The 27,532-nt window shown below is 39.1% G+C and overlaps 1 protein-coding gene across 3 annotated transcripts in view; it reads right to left on the minus strand.

Annotated features, from left to right (window-relative positions):
• WWOX (WW domain containing oxidoreductase) overlaps positions 1-27,532 on the minus strand; it is a 543,814-nt gene that overhangs the window by 385,640 nt on the left and 130,642 nt on the right. For all 3 annotated transcript variants that reach the window (XM_035117487.2, XM_035117488.2, XM_035117485.2), the window contains 2 exons: positions 27,115-27,300; positions 20,356-20,620 (listed from right to left, as the gene is read on the minus strand). In XM_035117487.2, the coding sequence (XP_034973378.1) occupies positions 20,356-20,620; positions 27,115-27,300 (451 nt within the window). The remainder of the gene's footprint in view (positions 1-20,355; positions 20,621-27,114; positions 27,301-27,532) is intronic.

Here is a 27,532-nt window from a genome sequence, read left to right on the forward strand (position 1 = left end):
GCCATAAAATGAAACTACCCACCTGAAAGACCAGGCAGTAAATGCCACTTATCAATAAATGGACTCTATATCGTACTATAATGCAGCGAAACAGACAGTATAGCACTGACTCTGATAAGCAGAAGCTTTGCTACCTATGTATTTTTTTCTGGATTACCAAAATGATTTATACAAATGTCTGACCTAATTTACCTATAACTAGAAATTTAATACCGTTTACCTTCAAGCATCTGTAAATGACCTTTTTGATTGAAATCTATCAGATGAATTGAAAAATTGCCTTTCCATTTTAGCATTTTAGGATATGTTTTCAGTTTTTCTTCTTTTTTAAATTAATTTTTATTAATTTTTGCATACAACATATTCCATTATCAAGCATTTGGGCTCATTACATTCATTATTTTTACAAATTCTCTATAATTCTCAAATAAAAATTCAACTTAGTATAGTAATAATAACAACAACAACTCTTAAGGTTCAAACCTAAAGTTAAAAAACTTCCCAATGATTGACTTCCACACTACTTTCTTCTGCTCTTTTTAGATTCATATGTTTGGTTGCGCGGTATAACATTCCTTATTGTTTCAGTCTATTTTCAACATTCTTCATATCGTTTTTAAACCTTCATCCTCTTTCTTTTGTACTTATATTTTCTTGTTTAATCCTCTTTTTGTATATATATATATATATATATATACTAGTGGTTTTCAGCCCGTTTAATAACGGGCGCTAGAATCCTGGGGTTCGGAGAAGCGCTTGCGCAGCGCTTCTCCGAACCCTGGGACCTGTCCTTGCTGTCGGTGGCAGGGGGACAGGAACAGAGGAGGAGAAAGCGCTGCTTTTTCCTCCTCCGTTCCTCTCCCGCAGCCGCCGACAGCAAGGAGACATCCCAGGGTTCGGAGAAGCGCTTGCGCAGCGCTTCTCCGAACCCTGGGACCTGTCATTGCTGTCGGCAGCAAGGGGACAGGAACGGAGGAGGAGAAAGCGCTGCTTTCTCCTCCTCCGTTCCTCTCCCGCAGCCGCCGACAGCAAGACCTCCTCCCAGGGTTCGGAGAAGCGCTTGCGCAGCGCTTCTCCGAACCCTGGGACCTGTCATTGCTGTCGGCGGCAGGGGGACAGGAACGGAGGAGGAGAAAGCGCTGCTTTCTCCTCCTCCGTTCCTCTCCCGCAGCCGCCGTCAGCAAGGAGACCTCCCAGGGTTCGGAGAAGCGCTTGCGCAGCGCTTCTCCGAACCCTGGGACCTGTCATTGCTGTCGGAGGCAAGGGGACAGGAACGGAGGAGGAGAAAGCGCTGCTTTCTCCTCCTCCGTTCCTCTCCCGCAGCCGCCGTCAGCAAGGGGACCTCCCAGGGTTCGGAGAAGCGCTTGCGCAGCGCTTCTCCGAACCCTGGGACCTGTCATTGCTGTCGGCGGCTGCGGGACAGGAACGGAGGAGGAGAAAGCGCTGCTTTCTCCTCCTCCGTTCCTCTCCCGCAGCCGCCGACAGCAAGGAGACCTCCCAGGGTTCGGAGAAGCGCTTGCGCAGCGCTTCTCCGAACCCTGGGACCCGTCCTTGCTGTCGGCGGCAGGGGGACAGGAACGGAGGAGCGCTTTCTCCTTCCTTCCTCTCCCCCAGCCGCCGACAGGAAGGACGCGCGCACTCTCCCCCCCCCCACCTCCTCCAACCGCCGCTCCTCACGGGCAGTGAGGCGGTGTCCGGCGGGAGCGGCGGTTGGAGGAGGCAGAGGGGGGGGGGAGAGTGCGCGCGGGCAGTCTCTGCTGTCCAATCCCTGTGTCTCTGGGGTACATGCGCAGTACCTCAGGGACACACGGGACAACTGGACGCAGGGACATCTTGGACATTATTATATAGGATATATATATATATATATATATATATGCGTATTTAATTTTTTTTTTATTTCTTACTATACATTGTACTTGTATTTTCTATCTGTATGTCCAATAAAGATTTCTAATTTGTTGTTGTGGGTTTATTTCCTTCTGCGAGTAATTTCTTATTTAAGGTGTTATTTTGTTTCAACTATCTTATCTATATATGCTATAAATTTTCCCCATTCTTTCATGTACACCCCGCTGGCTTGCTGGCTTATTCTCGATGTTAGTTTTGCAATTTCCAATATCCATGGAAATATGGATATGTTTTCAGTTCTATCGTGTGTTGTGTAAGGCCATCACTTGAGCAAACCTGCCTGAGTCCTGAGATTATCTGCTGTGTAGGCCCTCCTCATAGATCCTGCTGTAGGATCTGCCAGACTGCCAGATCTGCCAGAGAGATAGGACCTTCTTAGTGGAACTCCATCTCAACCAAATTAAAAAACACCTGAGATTGAATTTTATACCTTTTATATCTTCCTAAACTGTAGTGAATGCCAGACATAAGGTCTGAAACCAGTCAAGACCTTTTAGATAATCTTTGTGTATCCATAACGAAAAGGTAAATATAATACAAACAAGAAATGAAGTCTCTTACGGTCTTGGCATCTTCAACTTTTCTCTATGGACATTCAACACATTCAACACACACAAGCCAGACAACCAATCTTCACTTATTATTGAACATAACCATGTCTACTCCAATACTTTGGCCACCTCATAAGAAGAGAAGACTCCCTGGAAAAGACCCTGATGTTGGGAAAGATTGAGGGCACAAGGAGAAGTAGACGACAGAGGACAAGATGGTTGGACAGTGTTTCGAAGCCACCAACATGAGTCTGACCAAACTACGGGAGGCAGTAGAAGACAGGAGTGCCTGGCGTGCTCTGGTCCATGGGGTCACGAAGAGTTGGACATGACTAAACAACAACAACAACAACCATGTCTACACCTTGCATGGAGTGCTGTAGTTCATATGTGCATTTTGTAACTGGGAGGGAAATGGCTGTAAAGATGGCAGTTTTAATAGCAGGGAACAGTTTGTTGTTTTCCAATAGTTCAGTAAGGTTAATGCTGTGTATGAAGCATGATTGATGGATGCATTTCTTTCATCTATCACTTTGCCTACCAATTCATAGAAGGCAACAGATTCATCCCCCAAATTTCCAAGTGTATAATGCTTCTGAATGGAATTGGCATGTATTTGGAAGTCTTTTTCTTCAACATGAAGAAACAAATCTTTGGTGAGGTAATAAGCAAATCCAAATATGGAATGCAGATGGACCACTGGTATAACTCTTCTGAAAACTTTGCCAGCACTTTTTATTTCCAGTCTGGTTTCTATCCTTGGCCACTCCCTCCCTGCTCCTCAAAAAGTAGTGGTAGGTCCAGCAGCACCTCTAAGCTTCTCACCTGATAACAAAAAGCACCACAACTCCTTTGCTTATATTATCACTGTATTTCTAGTGTTTCCAAACCTTTAAATATTTGTAGAAGAATCATCATTAGATGTAAACAAGCAAAATTCACCTGAGCTACCTGCTGGCCCAAGAAGGCTCTCCTCCAGTAAAATGTCAAAAGTCGAAATCTGGCAGATACCCTCAATAGGAATGATCTCAGAGATCAATCAAAATCTCTTGCTGACTAACTAGGTGTGTTCATGTGTACATAAAAAAAAAATACATTTAGCATTCTGGGAGGGGGCAAGTGCTCCCATGGACACCCATGAAAATAAGTGATTACCTGTACATGTTTCTCGAATGGTGGCAAAATGGACAATTATACTACACTAGTCAAATAATGAGAATGTGTATGGAAATGAAGTTATAAAGAGAGGTCATGTGCTACATTCTGAAAGATAAATGCTCTCTAAATGCACTTTCAGGATACAGTGCTACTAAGAGCAGTGTTACGAATTACTAAGGTATACTTGACAATGGCCGCCATCCAGAAGATTACTTACATATATGAATTACAGCCTAAAAAATAAACCTCAATAAAAACCCTGTGTGGTCCATACTAATTTCAGGGAAACAATTAAAGAAGAGATCTACAACTGATTGCAAACTATTTCTAAATACAAGGCTATAGGGTTTGCAAAGGGATGACGAAACCTGCCCAGCCCTGTAAGTGCCACAAAACACCTAACATTTATGGATGCTTGTAGGGACATTTATCCCCTCAATTTCAGTGGTAATTGAGCTTCTAAACCACCCACAAATATTATGCTTGTAAACTAGTTAGCTATATACACCATAAAGATGCTTATATTGCACAATTTGTTTTGCAGTTATGCATACAAAAACAACTCCACAAAATTAACTTCTGTATGCTAAACTGCCCAATGGAAAGCACTGTTATATCAAAATAGCAGAAGAGACCGCAACATTTTTTTCTGTGCAGAATTAAATCTAGATAAATTACATAACACAATTAATGACTTAATATTATTGACTTTATGAAAATATTAGATGCCTGTGAAGAAAACAGTATGCAGTGGGTCTGCAAGTTACATTCACTTTACCTACGATTGCAACCTTATACGGGGATGATGGGTAAATAAATAAATGGAAAGTGAGGGAAACCTGCCATTCCCAGTGATTGATTGATTGATTGATTGATGATTGAATTCCCCTGTGCACCCAGGCCCTGGGAAGGTGGCAGGAGGGACATGGGATGCTTCCAGAGGCAGATAAGGAAGGTGTTGCCTCACTTTCACACATCCTGAACCTCTTGTGACCTTCACAGAACCCAGTAAGCAGCCCTCTTTGCAGAGGGGGAAGGTCCTGCGGGTTTTGGACTTCCTTTGCGTGTGGAGGCCTGGAACCAAACCCTTGCATAAGAGGCAGCCCCACTGTATCTGTCATTAGAAATTGAAAGGTTCCAACATGGTTTCAAACACTGTTGAGATTACAGTACAGTCATACCTCGGAAGTAAAACGCCTTGTGAGACAAACATTTTGGCTCCTGAACACCGCAAACCTGGAGGTGATTGTTCTGGTTTTGAATGTTCTTTGGAACCGTTGTGGCTTCCATGGCTTCCAACTGAAGCCACGCCTTGGTTCCCGAATATTTTGGAAGTTGACTGGACTTCTGGAACGGATTCTGTTCAACTTCCGAGGTACGACTGTATAGTCACTTATGAAGGAAGGAGAGGAATTTTTTACTCCTAGCTGAAACCAGAAAGATACATTGTATTGGCATTCAGCAGCAGACTACCAAAAGGCAGTTACTATAGCTAAAGGTAGTTACATAACTTAATCTTTACTATTCCTTTTTACTCTGTTTCTTACCTGCTGTTCACCATATGGACCCAGAGCATGTTACAACAATTTAAAAACACGCTATTGAAGACTCCATTGCAAAATCAGTTCTGAGGCATATGGGGCTAAAGAAAGCTCACGCCTACCTCCAGTGTCCCATCATTGTACTCTGAATGTTCAATGTCCATTGATCATAAGAAGCATCTTATAAAATACCCAGGTTGTAAGAAGAGCCAAAGTAATCACTGCTGTCCAAGTGTTAAGGACAACCAACTGATTCATTGCAGCCTCGTGGAGAACACCCACTCACCCCTCATCTTGGAATAGGTCTGCAGCTGCATGTAGTTGCATTCTAATGTCTCTCCCTAACCCCATTCGACTCACACATGCACTTGACATTATATTCCATCTATTTCTTTCTCCTCTTAGACCTGACCACTAGTTCAAACCAAATGCTGTCTGTGTAAAGGCTCAAATTCTCTATGTTTTGCAATTAAGTGCAAGTGCCTTTATTTCACAGTTTGGCCTATTGCTAATCCCCCAACCCATATGTGTAATTTCCCCACTGGTGCAAGGCAGCTCTGAAATAAACCCCAGGAAACCTGTGCTCATCCTGTACATGTGTAACTCAACACATGTGGACAGTGAAATGTGATAATATTTGTATTGAAAAGGTGCTCCACAAATGCCTGAAGGATAGCTCTATTCATGCTTCACACAGAACCTCAATATTCAGAGGCCTTTGAACTCAAGATGGAGACAAATAAGGAAAGATAGCTGTCTTGCAATAGTTCTGGGCTTTTATTTTCTATCTAACTGCGCTCTGGTTTTCAGTGACTCATTTTGCTTTGGCGGCCAAAAATATCAGAAAGATGTCCCTGGACAATATAGCAGTGAACTGCAAGGGAGATGCAGAGGCCATGATTTGTGTGTGACACCCCTTTTTCTTGTATTTATTTTTGATTCAGATTTGTCTTGGTCAATGACTAGTACAAGAAAATTATTTTGATTGGATTTATATCTAAGTGGCCAATACTTAAAAAAAGGGAAAAAAGCTGGGCCAATTCAGTAAAGTAATTCTTATGAACACAACCTTACTAATGAATGTAGACTCAAACCTCACATTGTTATATGACTGTGGAAAATAACAATTTAAATCTGAGTATGACTACTTCATGCTGTTATCAGCAGGAATTAAAAAAATGTTCATAAAATTAAGAACAGAGGGAAAACAGACCTTAATTAAGCAAAGTGTTATCTCTTTCTTCTATAATGAAAGCAAAGTTACAGTTATATTTTCACCAAGATTTTTCTCCACTTAATGAAGACATTATCCATGAGTTTTCAAAGTCACTTTACAAAAGAGCATTCAAGAGATATTAAAGTCAGCTTAAACTAAAAAGTCTTTTTGAAGTCAATAAACAATAAAAAAAGAACAATGAAAAGACAGCCTTTGATCTCTTCTCAGTCTCAAGTCTTTAATTTCTCTTTTAATCTGCTAGATGCATTAAGTCTTGTATTCAAATACTTTTCACCTGCAGAGTACAGTAAGCTTGCCTTGATTAAAAAAAACTGTATTAATGTACAGTCTCATTAGCATGGATGAGTGTTAGCTGGAAGTTCCCTACTTTTTTTTTATTAAAAAAAGTTTTAAAATGATTTTCCTTTCTACCCTCTTTGAATTTATTTATTTTTAAATGAAAATGAAATGGTTGGCTTTGAAATTCATGATGACATCAAAGACTATAATGCACATAGATCCCCCCTCCCAATAATAAATTATTAACAACATGTGCAAACACATACTGGTCAATAGGTCTGGTCAAGAAACATTAGCCTCCTTCCTTGACCAATTATAATGTATCAGTAGTTATTTCAAGAAGACCAATAGATGCATTAGGTTTACTTAAAGGTAGTGAAAGGGTTCTGAAGGAAGTAACTACACCTATTAGATTATAATATATATTGGGTCCTTTTCAGATTTAATGCTTAAAGTGTAGTTTACAGTTTATATGCACGAACAGCAGCTTTGGCTCATGCATTCTCTCCTCTAATATGGCAAACTATGGTTTGTTCAAAAAACAAGGATCAAACTGTGGTTTGTAATCCTGACTGGTCTGCAATCAAACAATGGTATATGGTCCTGGGTTTTCTTGAAGCCAATTTTTTTAGCCAGAGTTTTCTTAACTGAAACTGAAACTCTTCTTATTTATAAGCAGAAGTGAATGTTTCTTATTTCCTCCTCGTAGCCCAAGGTTCACCACTGTTTGTGCATGTAACACTTAATCATAGCTCAGTTTTATATTTGAAATATGTTAGTGTCTTCGGAAAACATGCTAGACATAAGAGTCAAACCACAAATGAGAGAATCATCGCACAGAAGCAACACTAAGGGCTTTTATATGTTTTTTCTCTGGCCCAGTGTATTATCCTTACTGGAACTGAAACATATATTAATCAGAATCAAGTTTAAATCATGTTATTACAATTAATTAAATGGTACATATTTATGGCTATCTGCTCCATAATAAACTAAGCAGAAATCCCCAAATCCTTTACACAGGCAATCCCACAATTCATTATATCAAGCAATTTTTGTTTGGCAATGTGTGGGCCAGTAGATAAAACCAGATTGGGCTGGGCCTGGCTGACCTAGATTCAAAAGCATTTGCCACTGGGTTATTCGTTTCTTAATAACTCACAGGGCTAGAATCGTCACATTTTTAGTTCCAGTTGGTAGGTTTTCACTGTTTGGTCAGTCCTTACATGAGAATCATGGATAGAAGGCTGAAGCTGCACATACAACTTTCTCCCTCAGTGCATCATAATGCAGAACATTATACACAGGGTTGTTAGGAGGGCAAAAATGAAGTCATGGATCCAGAGCCCCAAAGCTTTTGAATAAGGCCCAGCAGAACATGTCATACAGTACAGCACAACAATGTGTCTGGGAATGAGTTACAGTATGAGAAATAGTGAGTGAGAAAAATAGATGAAGTATATAAACTCCCATGGGTCAAAAAACCAAAGGAAATAAAAGCAATAAGTAGTAGTAGTAGTTAGTAGTAGTAGTAGTAGTAGTAGTGATGATGGACTTCACTTGCTATATAATTAATTATACATAAACGCTATTGTACATTCCTGAGTCCCCAGTTTGGCCCCTTTCTTGGTTCTCCAGATGAACTTCAGTTTCCACCTATGCAAGCCTTTGCCCTTCATGAATTTTGATTTTCTTTTTTCTTTTTTTGTGGTTGAAAGATGCAAGCTTATAGCTGCTCCTTTATGGCTTTGAAGGGTGAGTGGGTTTTGCCTGTTTGTAGCCCTTAGGAGGGAGGTCAGTGAGTCCAGCTTCATTTTTGTGTGTTCTTTAGGTGTAGGTAGTTTTTTGTTGGATTTGGGGTTTTCCTTCTGTGAAATACTTTGTAGTGCTTTGGGGGAAGGGGAATGTGGTTTGTAATAGTGGTTCAAACCAAATGCCTGTCTGTACTCAGTTCTTTGGAAGTTATTTGTCCCTTATGACTGTGGGAGGCAGTGGAAGACAGGAGTGCCTGGCGTGCTATGGTCCATGGGGTCACGAAGTGTTGGACACGACTAAACGACTAAACAACAACAAGACAGGCCATTTTATCAGGCTATGTATGTATATATAGTTTTATACACAGAGAAAACACTGCTTCTAATGCTAATAGAATCTGAAGGAACTGGGGCCTTTTTAGAAGAAAGGTAAATGATAGAAATTTAAGGAATACTTAAAGTTTCAGTGTTCTATACCACCACCACCCGCCAAAAAAAAAGTCAAAACACTTAACCATACATTTTCACATTGGTTGCTTACTAAGAAGGATCAAAGTAAGAGCACTTTGCTAGGTTAAGACTGATCTTTTATTGATTTGGATGTGCTCTGAACCACATCATCTAATCTACAATAAGCCATTTATGGAGTTTCCTAGTGAAATGATCTATGGGCTAAAAGGCTTAGATTTCTAGTCCCATCATAGAACTTTTTAAAATTCAATGATGATATGGAAGTGTGCTAGAAAAAACTATAATAAGATTGCAAAAGACAAAAGTGACATTATTAGAAAATTAGAAACTTTAGTTAACTTGTTTTGAATCCTCTTGCTGACCATTTAGTTTTATCTGGAAATGCATTTCAGGTTCACAGAAGTTCAGTGTAAAACAGTTCAAGGTCTTTGCCAGACTGCAATATGCAAATTTTACTTAACTGGTAACAAACTCCTAACTTGATTGTAATATTAAGAAATACCGGGGAGGGGGGGAGTACAGAAAACAAAGCCTTACAAGAAGCACAGTCTTCTCTGTGGTGGCTTCCTTCATTTGGAAGGACCTCCCCCTAGCAGCACAACGCACTGGTTTTACAATTGTTTCAGGGCGAGGTCAAAACTTATCTGTGTTCCTGATAAGATTATTTTAGAATGATGTTATTGTTTTCAGTTGCCTCTCATTGTTTTATTATGATTGTTTCCTGTTTGCATGTTTGTGGCATATTACATTTTTTCCCCACTGTATCCATAAGGGTGAAGTGAAGCCTATAGAAGTTTTAATAATAAACTCAGTGACATTCACCATTTTCTCCTTGAACAATTTTCTCCATCTCACCCCCCCCCCAGGGAAGATGATAAAACCATTCCTGGACTATACTACTTAAGATAACCATTCCTGGACTATACTACTTAAGATAACAGATTAAGGAACTACAGTACATGTTTTAATGCTCTTCTTGCACATCCTAAATGTCAAGGGAAAAAGTTCCAGCATTGATTGTTCTCTGATAATGCTAATATTGTACATGCAGGGAATCTCTCTTACTCAGGATGCATTCATTTATGTCCCCCACTCCCAACAACACTTGCAATCTGTAGTAGTGCAGTCCATAAAACATGGCTCCTTGTTTCAAATAGTTCCCTTTGAAATATAACCACAGAAATTGCAGGGGGCGGCATTTATAGAAGGAAAAGTGCTCTGAATTTTGTAAGGTTTGCAGAAACAAGAAAGAATACTGGCTCCCAAATATTGGCTCCCCAAGCAGCTTACAATTAAAATTCACAGAAAGCTAATTGTCAAGATGCCAATCCACAGAAGCAGGATTTCTGCTTGATCTGCTGTATGACAATATACTGTGCTATACTAGTTCAGTACAGGAGGAGACTATGTTAAGAACATCCCAGTACTGTACAGTAAAAACATATGAAAGTTAGGAATCTTACCATTTAGCAAGCACATTGTACAGCCTGCCTTTAACCACATGCAAATTAATTGACTGATTTCCCATACCGATCCTCTTTTTTCCAGAACTGACAGCTATATAAAAATTACAGTTCCTTTCATGGGGGCCCAAAACCAGGGATCCTTTGGAATAAACAGCAAGCAACAAATTAAATGGTACAGCACATAAATTCAAATGTCACTTTCTAAAGATCTAAATTGTCTGGCAGTACCATCCTTCAGGTTACATAGCACAGTTCTTAGGAATAAAATGATATGCAAATAAGAAACTAAGATCAAATATAGGAAAAGCAAATGGCAAGCTATTGTCACCAATTATGAGACCTACAATGATGTAGTGTTGAGAGTGTCAGACTATGGCTAGGGAAACCAGGGTTCAAATCCCCACAAAAGCCATGAAAACTGAGTGCCTGGCGTGCTATGGTCCATGGGGTCACGAAGAGTCGGACACGACTAAACGACTAAACAACAACAACAACCTTGCACCAGTCACACTCTAGTCTGATTCCCTTCGCAGGCTTGTTGTGAGGTTAAATTTGGAGTGAGTGTGTGGAAATATCATGCACACTGCTCTGAGATCTTTGATGGAAGTCTATGATATGAAGGCCCATGATATAGGAACATTGCTGAATCTAAACAAGTCTGGGTCAGATCAAGGCCTGAATGCGAGACTGCCATGAAACCCATGCATGACATATTGAGTTCCATGATGGAAGGAGAATGGAATATAAATGTAATTAGCAAATAAATACATGAAAGATGGAATAAACATGAAACAAATGAAAGAATTAAGTGGAAAGCAATCAGGCCACATCATCATCATCATTTATTTATACCCCACCCATCTGGCTGGGTTTCCCCAGCCACTCTGGGCGGCTTCCAACAGAAATATTAAAGTACAATAATTTATTAAACATTAAAAGTTTCCCTAAACAGGGCTGCCTTTAGATGTCCTCCAAAAGTCTGGTACCGGCAGTTGTTTTTCTCTTTGGCCACCAATTCTGTGTGGCTACTAACACTCTAATGAGCTACAGAAGCTCATTCATGTGCTTCTTCCTGAGTACCATTTTGGTGCACAAGAACAAAGGATAAAAAATTGTTACAACAATAAAAGCCCTTCCATTCTGGTCTCAACAGTTTTCATGTTTGCCTTATAATACCAGTTACCCCAACCTAACACTCTGCCCTTAACCAAAACTAATTTGTGGTTAATTCGGGTACAGAACCTCTCAGTACCAGCTTTAACAATTTGGTAAAACAATGAATTGCAACAGGATAGTTATTCATCAGGAACTAAATGGCTCATTTTAACAAAATACAAAAGCAGGGGACGGGGGACGGGACGACAATTATCCCTGGGAACACTGAAAAACAAAAGCTCTGCCACTGGTGAAGCAAAGAAAGCACCACACCTTATTTATTAGATTTCTGCTCTTTATAGCAACATGCCAACTTTTTACTGCATCATTTCAGGGCTAATGCTGACAGCTTATACGCTGAGCTAAGTGTACAATGAGCACATGAATGCCATTTTGATGGGCCTAGGATTTTCTCCCGCAAACACCACCCTTTATTTTCTGGCTGCTCAATAACTATTAAAGATGTGTCACCTAATTGCCTAGAACTGAAGCAGAGAAAACACATATTAGTCCACACCAACACACTTAACAACAGCTGGCACTAACTACAGTACGCACCAGTTAATATTAAGATGTCATTGTGCCTTCCCAGTTCTAATCACCAATTATGACTCTATTAGCTGCACTTGGCAGTTCATCTGCTCAAGCATTGGCTAAGGGGGACTCGGAATGGACCTCTGATCTCCGTGTTTCTGCTTCAGTGAGTGCTTAGTGCAGCGGCTGTCATCTGGAGACACTGAGGAGGTAAGGCATTGTCTCCACTAAGGTAACTACACCTGACCTTACAACAATTTACTAAGGAAATACCTGCCTAATGGCAGCGTGAGTGCAGTTTCTTTTACCACTCGCAAGGGCTCTGCAAATTAGAGACAACAGGATAAATCTATGACCAGCTCACCAGACACTTCATTAAATCACTGTTCCCTTGCCTTGTAGAGCACTAATAGAATCACAGCCCTCGTTAGCTACTGAATAAAAGATCAATCACATACTTTGAGAGCTCTTGCTACCAGCTTCCAGAGGAAACAAGAAGGGGGGGGGGGGCAAACAGAGCGCAAGACATATTTAGGATCATCAGTAAGATTCTGAATGGCCTCTCTGCAAGTTGGTTAAATTACCTTTTCCACAACTGACTCGGAATGTAATACTCAGAGGAACTTGTTAAGTCGGCTTTCAAAAGCTGCTCTCTAATATATGACTACCAGGCCCTGGTCAAAAGTTCATAATGTGCATATGTAAAAAGGTACTAAATTGCCTGAGGGCTAAAACCAGAGGAGTTTAATTGCAGCAAAATGCTGAAAATGGTCTATTGAGGGTGTATCTTTAGGGATACTGCTGGCACTGGCTGATTGAAGTTCAGAACATAAAAAGCCATACAACAACATTTCCTTAAACGCAATTGAATCCAAGAGTAGTTATTCTTGCATAAATGCTATGCTGTAAGGACTTTTAAAAAAGATCCTCAGATTCCTCAAAAATAAAGAATTAAGAACTGCTATAATTCTTAATTCAAATCATACAAACAAAAATGGAACATTTTGTAGGAAAACCTATCTTTCTACACTCTTTAAGCCTGGATTAATTGTGTTAAAGAATAAAAGATCAAATTGAAAGAAATTGGTTCAATGAAACAAACTCAAAGCAATCTTGTGGAAAGCTGCCAAAAAGAGAGACCATAAATATGTATCAGTAGCCCAATATGTTTCAACAAAAAAGCCTTCAGGGGGGGTTGTATCCTTGCACAGGGAGCTGAACAGTATCTTCTTCAGTGACCACACCAAACCTACATAACTTTACACATATTATGGTATGGGGGTCCTATCAACTGGGCAACCCAGGATCTCCATACACACCACCCAGGATTGGACCCTAGGGAGGTCGCTGTAGTGCTGCTGACACAGTGCTTTAACTTCATCCCCGGAGGCACACTCCAGTGTCTCTTGAGATGGACGGATGCCAACAACAACCTCAAGCTTTTCAATTAGCACACATTTTAAGGATGATATGCACTGTAATGCATCAGCAAACCCCACAGAGATGGGTTCTAGGATTGCAAAGGGCCACACAAAATATTTGCATGACCAGCAAGATCAAAATTCAAGTGTACCCTGAAGTAGAGATTCCCGCAGAATACAATAGAGAAATATAAGATTACAATATAGCTGTGACTGGCCTCTAGCATGTTCATTTCCCTCTTCAAACAAAAGGTAGCAGCATAGTTAGGAGTAACTGTGCAACTGAACCAGAATCTTGTTGCAGGTGGGTAATTTGTTTGTTTGTTTTTACTTTGGCATGATTTCACCCAATTTTTGGCATAATGGGCCCAAACTAAACCGATCTGGAGGCCTCTGAAGAAACTGTTGCCCCATTTGATGGGAATAATTTGGGGTGGAAAATATGGGGGGGGTTGGAGTTGCTTAGCCCTTTCCTAAACTATTACTTGATTTTCTTAATCAGCAACAATTACTAAAATATGCTAATTAGGCCATTCAGCTTTGAGAACTGGAAAGTGGTAATTCTACTTGTACTGAATGTGTATATGAGGACTAAATCTATTGGCAAAGAGCAGAGTGTGGCTTGGCTAGCTGGAAGTGATCTCATTTTTAAAATTCAGCATTCACTTCACTCTGCCTTGGCTAGTTCATAATTCAATAAAATGCATGTCGTATCACAAACATAAGGGGTATATTGTTTCCTACCCTCACTTTCAGGCTGAAGATGCATCAGCCTTTGTTTGCCAAAAAGTGACAGTTAACATTATGATCTGGTGGCTTTGCTCTACTACAGAAAACAAACAAAATAAATAAATAACCAGGGAACTTCTAAGTGTCAGCAGCAAAATGGATAACATGGATAAAAAAAAGTTGATAATCATTTATTTGACCTCAAGAGAACGGTTCTGATGGAAGTCTAAGAAAGTAGAGCTGCGGAGGTAACAGCATTTACTGAAATAAATAGAACTCTGAAAAAGACAAACCAATAGCATCTGACAACAGTGTAAAAATATAACACACACTTTCATTTGTTTTGGGGGCTGAAACATGGCCGGTTATTCAAGCTGGCAGAGTAATATGTGTCTCTGAAGTAGAGAGAGGAAATCTTCTTCCTCTTATTTTTGAAATAATCTAAGAAATGCAGAGGCATTTCCCCTGCCCCAAAATTTGTATCCGAAACGTGATTTGGCCATATAAGTGTGGGTAGATGGTATTTACAGCTGGTATGGAAATGTAGCCACTAAACATGGCCCACCGTAAGTGTAAACCAACCACTCTATATCAGTCACCTTGAGATGCCAATTTGCTAACAAGAAAGGGAGAAATAAGTATGGTAGGAAATAATAATATATAACCTATCCAAAATAAGGAAGAATAAAGGTTATACCTGGAATACGTCACTATTTCAGAAACATGCAATGCATATATATTGAAGATAAATACAGTGGTGCCTCGCTTAACGAATGCCCTGCTTAACGAAATTTCCGCTTAACGAAATGATTTTTCGAGCGGAGGTTACCTCGCTAGACGAATGCGTTTTACGAAAAATTCGTCTAGCGAATCGCGGTTTCCCATAGGAATGCATTGAAATTCAATTAATGCGTTCCTATGGGCAAAAAAGAATCCAAAAAAATCAATGCATTCCTATGGGATTCGCTAGACGAATTTTTCGCTATACAAAAAGACCCGTGGAACGAATTAATTTCGTCTAGCGAGGCACCACTGTATACAAGAGTTTTCTACAGGAACACCTTTTTGAATTCATAAAAAATAACTTATTTTAAATGTGACTATTATATTTATCTCTTTTCTATGGAATGTTTTTCCAATTAATAAAATTCCTCAAGTACTGTATATGGATTTCTGGCACACACAGAAGAGTTTGCTATATCAATATTGGTATTAACTGCAAATATATGTGGTTTCACTAAAATAATGGATGCAATTTGACGATGATCTTTATATTTGTTATCCTATTGCCAAGAAGAGATTGAAATGACTAATCTAAAAACTCTAGAAAGCAGAAAAATAAAATGATGCACAAATGTCTCCTTCCTATTCTGACAGCCCTCCCTCCCAAAAAATCCTAAGCAATATGCATACCTGAACTGGAAAGTTTTAAAGTGCATTACGGTTGTGTGTGTTTTGCAATCAATATTTCCACAATAATTGAAATAAGTAATGGACAAGATAAATCCATATTTATATATTGAACACTGAGTGATCAATTCAGTAATATTTATTCCCCTTTCTTTCATAATTGAATGAAAAGGCCAAACAGGATCAATCATTTCAACATGCATGATAAATCATGTTAGATAAGATCACACAACAGTCTTTAGAGGAAGGTAGTGAAGTATTTTCACATCAACAAAATTTGTGAGATTATTTTTCTTTTCTTCTATTTGTTTTATTTTGTTGTATGCATTTTGTGTTTTAAGTTCAAATGTGCTAAACTGAATCCACCTTTTACTTATATTGTCTTAGTACAAATAAGCTGAAGGTTGTTCAAACACAACACTGAAGGTGATTAGTGAATGTCAGCAGTAAGGAGACACCGAAATGTGATACTGGGTATTACTGCACATGCCAAGAGTAACAGCAGACAAAACCCAGCTAGCAAGCACTCCTTTGTCTCTAGATATTTAAACTCAGGGGCCAGATGGAGGACTGCTGTATGTTGGTGGTCAATGCAGCTATGAACAATCAGCAAGAGACTCTTAGTCAGTGCTGGGCCATAGCTGTGAGTGGCTGTACCTGAATCTTTGCTGGGAATGATTCATTACTATTACAGTAATTTATATGCCTTTCCACTAACAATGTTCAAAGAACAGCAAAACAATAATCAATAATAAACTGGAAGCTGCTTTGTGGGGGAGGCTCATCAAAAATCAGGGTATAATTTTTTAAAAAATAAACTTGAAAATTAAAAACCAACTCCTAGGGGCTGAAGTCCCTTTACCCCACCCCCTAAAATATTAGAGGGAGCTTCCCCCCAAAAGTTCATGGGCATTACCATTCAAATGGTGGGTGTGTCCCGCATCATGTGATCAATTATGTGGGGTGGGGCTTATCTGGGATACCCCATTTTTTTCCAAGCTGGCACCCATGCTTGGATTGCACTATGCACAAATTCCCTGCAAATTCCACACATTCCCTGCATCTTTTATTTTTAAAAATATGGAACAGTAGTTCAAAATATCTTGTACAATCAGAGTATTGAACAGCTTCAACAATACCTCTGAAAGAAGACGGGATATTTAAACATCTTAAAACATTTAGTGAAAGAACAGAACAGAACAGAAAAAGGCAAGGAAAATTCATTTTAAAATGTTAATGTTATATGTGTATTGTGCCTAGCCAAAAAATATAAGTAATGATGAATGAAATGTCATAGAATAGACAGTAATTATTATTTTTCTATCTGGTAATATCAACACTTTTAAAGACTGATCAAAGTAAGAAGTACTATAAGAGCATTATATAGCTTTGTAGACTTCTTTTTCTTTTTTGGAACATGGAAAATGTTATGACTTTGCTCTAAAAGAAGGGACTTTCAGGTTCAGATTACTTGGACCCTCTTACTGTTTACTCGTCATCCTTTTTTCTGTAAAGTCAGAAGAGAGTTCTCGCAATACTTCAAATAAATAAAATATCCAGCTGCACAAACACTATATATTCAGCTAGATTACTTTGGCTTCTTATGGAATATTTGATTTCCCCCAGAATGTAAATGATTAAAGAGAACCCATCATATGAAACTGATTGGGGAAAGGTTTAAAGTGGTGTGGCATTTTTACAAAGATGGCATGAACAGAAATAAAGAACAGAGTAAGGTAAAGCAACCCAGCCATTCCTAAAGGTCAGGAAGAAGTATCAATATCACTACACAAAGCACACTTTAAGAAACCTTCTACATATTATTGTTCAGTTGACCTCCAGCTATACAGACAGATGTAAGTTTATGCACCCAAGTGTGTGAAACCATATCATGCCTAAGGGGGCAACCTATTTGGAATTGCTCCTCTGCAAGCTCCAGCTGTTAGGAAATGAAGGAAAAATGGAATTTCTTACTGAGCTTGAATGTTTATGTTGTGATAGGGATGGATGACTTTTCTCACTAGGGTTGTTCCTCCTGCTGGCCATGACAGGCAGGAGTCATCCTGGCATTCAGGCCAGCTATGCCTGTGATTACTGGGGCTAGATCTACCCAGCTATAAAAACCACTGAAAATGCTGTTTTAAAAAAGTTGTAAAGCTCACAATGGAAAATATCATTGAGTTGTGATTTCAGCTCTACATCACCATCTGGTGTCACAGTGTTATAACACATTTATAAAGTAATTTGACCAATTTGTCCCTGGTCTTTTTTACTATCTGGAAAAACTTACTTTTCTCTTCAGCTTTTTGGGGGGTTTGACTGGTTCTCTCAGCTTTTTGTATGTTTGACTGGTTCTCCTGGTTTTTTGCATGTGACTTTTGATTTCTTGAGTATTTGACTAAACATCTTACTTTTGTGAGGACTGAACAACATTGGTAAGATATTATATTAAAGTTACCAAATTACCAATATATAGTGAAAATATTATACACTAAACCAGGGGTGGAGAACCTGTGGTGCTTCAGTAGTTACTGGACTACAACTTCCATAAGCCCTGACCATTGTCCATGCAGGCTGGTGATGGCAAGAGTTGAAGTGCAAAAACATAGATTAAGAACTGAGGAGGGCAGGTTACCCACTACTTCACTAACACTAATGCAAGCTCTTCCGTACTTGAGATCTGCCTACAAGCTAACTAGAATCAAAATAGTTATACCATTGAGAGCGCATAACTTTAATTACTTCAGTATGAACTGGCACCCTGAACTGCCAGAATACAGCCTCAAAACCACTTCAGTGGTGCCCACTGTGAACAAGGGATTTCAGGATTTCTGCCTCTATTTGTATTGATCCTGGCTGGGTTTTTAAAAAAGAAAAAAGAAATAACAGTGGTTTAGCCTGCCAGAAGCAAACCCTGTAGGAGGCTTAATAACTGAAACTGCTGTTGCATAAAGCATGATCAAAGATGGTTTGACGACTTGGTCTGTGAGGGAGGATTCAATGTCAAGAGTTTTGTGCTGACACCCAGTCTAAATATGATCCACTGGGGAATTGCTTATGTGCAATTGGCTTTCTCTAGGGTGCAGATCATTTTCTTCCAAGGCAATAATCTCAAGTGTTTCTCTGTTCTTACTCTTCATTGTTCATTTTAAAGTTTAATTAAAGAAGAAGGTGGAGAACAAGTTGGCATTCAGCTAAGGAAAGGTAAGCATATTGGGTGCCATCCACGAATCTACTGCACCATGTGTCCACTGCTTAAGTACTGTCAGCTTTAGTAGGTAAAGTCATACGTGTGCTAAAAATGAAAAAACTGAAAATAATAAAGCAGGATTTTTATTTTAAAGTATTGCTTTTCAAATCCTCCTTTAAACTATCATTAACTTATCTGAGCAATTTTACTGAATCAGTAAAATGGATGATATAAACAAGGTGCCCATGAAGGTTTCTAGGAATACCCCTGGGCAGGTACCCCTAGAATCTGAGCTTTCATTTTTTAAAAAAAGTATTAGTATTTATTCAGGACAGTATATCTCACCTTTATCAGTCAGATAAATATTCAGGTGTATCCAAATGTGTATCTCACTTGACCAATCCAGCAAGAAATATGTATGCTTTAATCTTCTTACCAGCATGGATCCTCTTAGTGGCACTGGGGCATATACATGCAGGCATATTGCTTGAGCATACAATTATTTCACTATACCTATCTAAGGTTAAGAATTTTTTCTGATTATAATTTATAACTACACAGCAGTAGTAGTGTTATATTCCCATCCACTTGAAAAAAATGTACAGCACATCTGTTAAAACTCAAGCACAATGGTTGGCTCTGCACCGAAACAGAAAGTGTAACCCAAGCACATCAGATTTCTAGCTATTTTTAATGCTAAAGAATTTGAAAATTCCATTCACTGAAACATCTGCTAAGCTCTTGCAGCCTTATGATTTGATACTTTTCTGCTTCCCTAGGTGCCAACACAAACATTTTGTTTTAAGGCAGAACTGTAGCAAGTACAGTGGACGCTCGGGTTGCAAACGTGATCCATGCGGGAGGCACATTCACAACTCGCACAGTTCACAACCCACAGCACCACATCTGCGCATGCGCAGGTTGCAATCATGCGCAAAGCATGATTTAGCACTTCTGTGCATGCGCATGCGCTGAAACCTGGAAGTAACCCATTCTGGGACTTCCAGATTCAGCACGGTGCGCAACCCAAAAACACACAACCTCAAGCAGCCGTAACCCGAGGTATGACAGTACTGTATATGAAAACAGCTCCAATTTTAGATGTTATGAAAGTCAGTGAGACACTATGGAGTTAATCATTCATATATTTCAGAGTTGTTGTTCTGCTTTCAAAAAGATGTCAGCATTTATTTTTCTTCTAACAATCCCATCGTTATAGCATCTCCCAAGCATAATGCTATCTGCAGTTCCACCTCTCTCTTCTCTCACATTTCTGATCCACTACTCAGCAAAGACTCACTTGATATTCACACTGTACACAACATATATGCACAGAATTGCATGACACTGAAAATGCACAACTGTCTATCAAAAAGCAATCAAAGCAAGCTAGAAATGCATACTCTTTTATTCAGAGTTTCATGGTTATGGTAGCCACTGCTGAAGTTAGCAGTTAAGAAAGTTGCTGAAATAAGAAAGTTACAGCAGGATTTCTGAAAATCTAGCACACTTAATAATCCAAAGATGTATAAAACATAGTTCACTTACCATGGATTTAGTGAAAGGGCGAGCCAAGGTAAACAGCAGGGTAAACAGCCACCAGTTGTGATGAATGGATGTGTACATCATATTTCCAGGATGCACTGCATTTGATGTCACCCCATGGGGAGAAAGGCGGCGGTTCAGCTCATTGGATAAAAGAATATTGCACAACTTAGACCGGTTGTAGGCCAGCATAGACCAGTATTCTTTCTTTGATGGAGAAAGTGTGTTGAAGTCAAGTTTTCCTGAGTTGTCTTTAATATCCGTGAACCTTTAAAAATCAACAAATAAACAGTTCTAGTCTTCCTAAATTCTTCTCTTGGTTAAGAAGGGCATTTGCTCCACAGACATCAGCAGTATAGTGTTATATATCAAGTAAATTGGGTCATTATAAACTAAAAACTTAACTTTCCAACTTCCTAAAAATGAAATGGAAAACGGCTAAGGTCTACATAATTAGGTCCATATCATATGAGGGAGTAGATTTATCATTCTCTTTCTTTCACTTTCAGCTCTCCACCACCACTGGAATGACCATCCATATGATATTTGACTGTTGCTAAACTCACATAGTTCTGTAAGACATGCCAATTCTGGCCTCCTAAATTAACACACTTGCTTTTTTTTACTTAAAGACATTTGGATAAAGAAGCAATGAATTTATCTATTTAAACCTGCAGAAATGGCCTGTTTTATTGTATAATCCATACTGATTTTAGGCAAAATAAATAAACAAACAAATAAACAAGCAACCAAATTAAATAAACAAAGCACACATGGGAAGGATGCAGGAATCTAAAACAAGATTTGCTAACTTTGTGTTACTGAGCCTTAATAAGCCAAAGAAAAGCATTAAAGGCTGAATTCATATGACTTTTCTTCAAACGTTTCTCCAAGGAGTAGGTGTTTTTGTTTTCAAAACACACTGTGACAAGACCCAGCTACTGCTGGATCTTATGAACATCAGAACATATATCTGGTTCTGAAGGAGAGCACATTCTAGGCATACAAAATATTTATTGATCCACTGATGTTTATAGCGGGGTGAAGATAGTGGCAACTGGGAAACCATTTATTTATTTTTAAAAAAAACCACCTGGAAAGGTAATCAGATATGTAGAAACACATTTGATTGCCCAAATTGGCAAGGTATAGGTACCTTGATTTCTAGACTTACCAAGACCAATAATGGAACACTGGAATGTGTTCTACAACACAAAAATTAGCAGAGTGCTTCTTGGCATTTTGTAGTAAAGCCTAATGGCATTAGGATGACAACTATTAACTTACTGGATTCAAAAATGGACAGTTGCATTTTACAAGATCTGACAAGAATGGATTCCAAGCAGATTCTTGTCTCTTACTCCTGCTCCCCCTGCCCATATGATTTAGCCTACATATTTGCATTATGCCTTTGATAGCAACAAGAACCATCTGCATCTCCGCTGTCAATTCACACTCTCTGGGCCTGACTGGTTTTTATCAGTATCAGATTATTATAATTATTATACTCATGTAGGTTAGTTTTTTTAAAAAAAGTTCAGCATGGCTGCTAGACCACTGTTTTTTAAATAAAAAAACCAGAAATAGCAGCTAATTTGTTAGGCAGTGTGGGAGAGGTTGGCAAGAGTGGATCCAGGTTCCTCCTTAAAAGGTTCAGGACTGCGACTGCATGGTGGGATTCTGGAGCTTAGAGGCTGTATTGGCACAGCAGCCATCATATATTTGATGGAAAGTCTCCCTGATGGAGTCATGGCCCATTCTTTTTAACTAAAGGCAGTAAAGCCTATCTCTGTGAATACCATACATTGTGTCCATACATCTTACAGTGAGTGCGGAGAAATTCATTGGAGGAAAGAAGTTGATACAATCCTTTCCAGCTGGTGAGAGTATACAAAGCCCAGAGCAGGTGTGTCCAGTCCGCTGACTGAAGTTTCATTGTTTGAGAACAGTAGAAATAGTAATATTTTATTTTCAGGGTTGCAATTCTACTACAGGAACTGTTTTCTTCTACTGCCTGATTTCTTCCCTTACAATGAGTTTTCTTTTCTTTCTTCTTTCTTTTCTTTCTTTTTTCTTTTTTTAAAAAAGCACTATAATTGTGTTAAGCAGAAATTGTAAATATTTTGAGATCACATTTTTTGGCTTTCAAAGCATAGTAACCGAACAGCCTTCATCATTTATCTTCTCCCACTTCTAGTACATAATTCTAGTTACAGGTAGGTAGCCATGTTGGTCTGCTGTGGTTGAAACAAAATAAAAAAAATTCCTTCCAGTAGCACTTTAGAGACCAACTATGTTTGTCATTGGTATGAGCTTTTGTGTGCATGCACACTTCTTCAGATACCTGAAGTGTATCTGAAGTGTGCATTCACACGAAAGCTTATACCAATGACAAACTTACTTCGTCTCTAAGGTGCTACTGGAAGGAATTTTTTATTTTGTTTCTAGTACACAAGTAATGCATACCCTGGAGTTTAAGTGCCCAAGTAACTACACATGAGACTTGCTGCTTCTTAGAATCTTTTTAGATTAAAAATTGATGGCTAGAAAGGGGCTGTAACATTGGTTATATGCCATCAATAGCCTTAAAGGTATAAAAGATAAATGTGAACAAAGCCAAAATGAGCTCTGGCGGAGTCTAATGTTTTTAAGTATACCCATGGCATGACTGAGCACAAATCAAAGTAACTAGTTGATGTTTTTTAATTGGGTCTGACAGAGTCATTAAACACCAGCTGTTTGTTTCTTCCTTCCTTCCTTTTCTTTTCTTTTTTTAATAATAACAAGGTAGCAAAAAAACTGAAGACTTCTACATGAAAAGGAATTTTTTCTAGATAGCCATCTGCCTGCCCTTATATTGGTGGTTTATTAAACTGAATATAAACAAGAAATAAGGGGCAAAAAATGGCAGAAGTGTATGTTTAAACATGGTGCTTCTACTTTTCAAATGTTATGCAGACTTTTCCAAATTTTGTTTCTTGTAGACCTTTCCTGTAGGCTGGAATAAACCTCTAAATTCTGTGCTATGCTGAATCTTTTTTGCTTGCTGCAGTCAGATGAGATCCGGAGAACTCTGGGGAGGTTAGGGTCCTGAAATGCAGCAGTGGTCCCTGTGAAACCAATGCTACTCAGGTTCACAATCCTTGATCTACCCCAAGCAGTTAGCATCCTAATCTTGTTAGCTGACTAGTCTAGCTATGTAGATGCAGGTCACCTACTGCAGCTGAATTAGTGTTTTGCTTGTAACGGAAAACACTTATCAGGTGCAAACACCCCCAACTTGAGGATGCACCACTGTTGGGGCCTGCCTTTGCTTGGTGGCAAGTTATACCCGGACTGGTACTGTCTATCATACCTAAAGAGAAGGGATCAAGCATGAGGCTTAAAAATACAGACTAAATAGATGGGGGGGGAATGCTTACAGTGTGATTACCTCTATATGGATGCTCACTGAGAAGCAAGCCCCAATAGGTTCACTGGGGCTTACTTCCAGAAAACAGGCTTTACAACCTATTTCCATAAGGGTACCTTTGTTAGTCTGTGCCATGAAGGGGGGGGGAGAGCCTTGTGGCAATAATGTGGCATCTTAAAGATCAACCAATTTAATATTTAGGAGCTCACCCTTAATCTTAGAAGATAGGTGCTTCTTTTGTAAAACATCAGAATCTCTAACTCTAGATGTTGTGGAAATTACAACCCCAAACTTTATAATAAGGTATGGGGTGTTCATTTAAAGTTCTACTTAGTCCATAGGTCTCTCTCCTGCTTCTTTGGTGTTCCTGGTGGCATAGAGAGCTTATGAGTGACTAGACTTCATGTGGACATTCAAATAAATATGTGGAGTGGGGGTAGTGTGTATGATCTCTGACCCCCTGACCCCAACATTCATTCATACAACATCTGAAAGGAAGAAAAAGAACAGCTCCTCCTCCCAAGACAGAGGCCATTCTTCAAATATTTTTTTTCTATCCAAGAAGAGTGGAATGTTGCCACCTCTTGAGGCATTGGGGGAGAAAAATAGTAACCAAAACTGGCTCTGGCATTCTCAGAAAGATTGCAAAATACATACACATAATAAGATGTAGTGGATAACAAGCTCCCTTTGGCATTTCAACACTATAAAACTAGCAGCCCTTTTCAATGATTATTTTATATGTTTAAGTATGATTTAATGCATGACAAGCCCCCTACAAATGGAAATGCAATTAGTTGCTTTAGTTGTTAGGTCTGGAATCACACCATTTACTTATTGGGGAATAAGTTTCCATAAAACTTGGCTGATCTTGCTCAATTACGCGATGAATGTTCCAACTTTATGTTGGGTTGTCTTTGTGTTATTTTTGCCTTTATTTCATCAAGCTTTAAAGCTTTACAAAACATGAACTTAAGCTGCACATGACACCAAGGGAGGGAGAGGGAGAGAAGAAATATCTCTAAAGCAAAGTTGTCATTTGAAAAAACTATTGGACATCAGCGTTATACACAGAGAAACAAGCAGCTGACAATTCAACATAATCTCCCATTAAATAACAGCTCATTTATACATATCCCATTGTGCCCTCCACATCTGGCAAGTGATTGGAGTTGGCAGATTTATTTCTAGTGCTAAACTTGCCTGCCCTGCGGTAGCCTCCCTCTCTTGTAATGGGACTCCGCTACTAGCTTTCACAAACCTGGAGTGATTTGCAAAGATAAGGCCATCCAAGATTTTTTTTTTTTTACTACCTAATTACTAGATGTTTCATGTCTTAACACTAGGGAGGATTATTATGGACATTTTCAATTGCTTCCTTTCATTTCAGCTGCCATAAATTTAAAATGGTTAAAGTAAATCTATCTGCAGTGTATCATTTAAACCATAAGCCCTTATGTTGGGAAGTGATAAAGGGGTTCAGCCTGACCCTTGGCTGGTCTCCCTCTGACAGGTCCCAGGGGTTACATTTCAGGGAAACATGATTTTAAAAAAGTAAGCTTCATAGTAGGTCAATAAAATATACCACAGGGTGGAGGGGACAACTTACGTACCCTCCAAACCCAAAATGTGCTTAGTCAATAGCACTTTGTTTTAACAAAACAGAAGAAAGGTTTTTAAAATCCGTCAGATATTCTTACTGCTGGGTTTGTGGGGGGCACTAGCTTTGTAATGTAATGTATCAGAGTATACATTAAACATTTTAGATTTATTTCTTTTTGCCTTTTTACCAAGCATTTCCTGTATTCAATGTACTGCCACAAATACAGCTAAAATCAGATGGAATTTTCCATATTTTTCTGCCAATTGGACTTCTAGGAGCAGTAGAAAATTGCACTTCTAAGAGCAACTGTGACATTTTTAAACTGAAATCTCAATCAAAGAGGCCTGCTTTCAAAATTAAAAATCCTAGAGACATCACTTCTATTATTACATTGATATGGCTAATGCCTATATTCAACTCCTTAATTTTTGTTGTTTTCAAACAAAGAAAAAAACAGAAAGAAAATTGGATTCAATCTTTAAGACCTTAATTGCATTGTTTCTCCAGTAAGAATAACTGTGCATTCTTCTTTGTATGGCATTGAAGTTGTTGAATGACAAATCAATAAAGGTCATGCCATTCAGATTTAATCAATTATTTTTCCATCTCCTACCAAAATCAATGGCTCAAACAACACAGAAAACCTGCATTCATACTAATATTGCTCAAAAAAGAAGGACTTTACAAATATTAAGAGAGACATATCTCAATGTAACATCCAGTCTCAGTGCTGGATCCTTTACTCAGCATTTAGGTATGTATTCCAGTCTTCCTCCAAGGACCTGAAAGCATACATAGGGCAGAATCCTTCTTTTAAAAAAACAACCCTTAGCATAAGTAACAAGCATCCCTCCCCATGTTGTAGCAGAGATGCTTCCCAGCCAGGTGGGGGATGTGGAGCAGCAGCAGGAAGTCACACCAAAAAATCCTAGTGCAGGCTCAGAACATGACACATGACTCCTGGGATCTCAGCCAAGGTTCCTCCATTCTCCGTTTTATCCTAAGAACCTTATGAGGTACAATTAGGAGCGACTGAAACAAGGACACAAAGTGAACTTCACAGATGACTAGCGACTTGCATCTGAGTACTGTCATACCTCGACATCCGAACGATTTGACTTCCGAAGGTTTCGACTTCCAAAGTCGACAACCCCTGAAGTCTTTTCACCGTGCGTGCCCCACGCACGCGTTCTGCACCTGCACCAAGCGGTGCGCGCGGTCGGCGCATGCGCAGAAGTGCAAAATCGTGCTTTGTGCATGCGCAGAAGCAGCGCTTCGGCATCCGAAGACTTCAACTTACAAAGACGGCCGCGGAACAGATCGTCTTCATAAGTCGAGATACCACTGTACTAAGGTTTAAATTCAGCAACCATATCAGTTTCAAGTCCTGTAACACACTGATTTCATGGGATACTTTATTAGTTTTTATTTTTATGTACTGAAGTTCTTATTTGAAAAATGGAAACTTTTGCTTTAATTATTGCCCCTCATTTCCATTACAGAAGATAAAAACTGACAATGGGAAGCTATCAATATATCCTGTTGACCTGGAGCTGAGAATGGGTGTGGGTGTGGGTGTAGAAGGATAAATAAAAATTTAAAACATTAAGAATGTCCCTGCATGGTTACTTCTAGCTGAACCCACTTTCCATTTGATCACCAAGAAAATGCTTTAGGAATTTCACAAATCACTTAATAGTTTAAAAATCTCTAAGTGGCATACAGCATGTTCTGAGTCAAAACTCACCTATGTGATTCTGAGGAAACCATCACAACTCTTGCAGGAACTGAGCGACGGAGAACATCTTCAAGAAGCTGAATGAGATAGAAGTGTCCCAAGTGATTCACCTGGAAGGTGGACTCCAGACCATCTTCAGTCAGTTGCCAAGGAGCCAAAAAAGTAGCAGCATTGCAGATCAGCACATGGAGATGCCTTTAAAAAAAAGATATATATAAACACCACCAAAGTCACAATCAAGTATGAAAATGGTATAATTAATTACAACGATGAATGTGTGAAGACATTTCCAATATCTTGTTGGGACCTACTCCTACAGGTTGGTATTTTTAATAGCTATAGCCCTTTATTTTTGGATAGTTTCAACTTTTGCTTTTCTTTTCTTTTTAAGCAGGGTTCTACAATTGTCTTGTTATTTTTTGCAAAG

This window comes from Zootoca vivipara, chromosome 6, assembly GCF_963506605.1.
Source record: "Zootoca vivipara chromosome 6, rZooViv1.1, whole genome shotgun sequence".
NCBI lineage: Eukaryota > Metazoa > Chordata > Lepidosauria > Squamata > Lacertidae > Zootoca > Zootoca vivipara.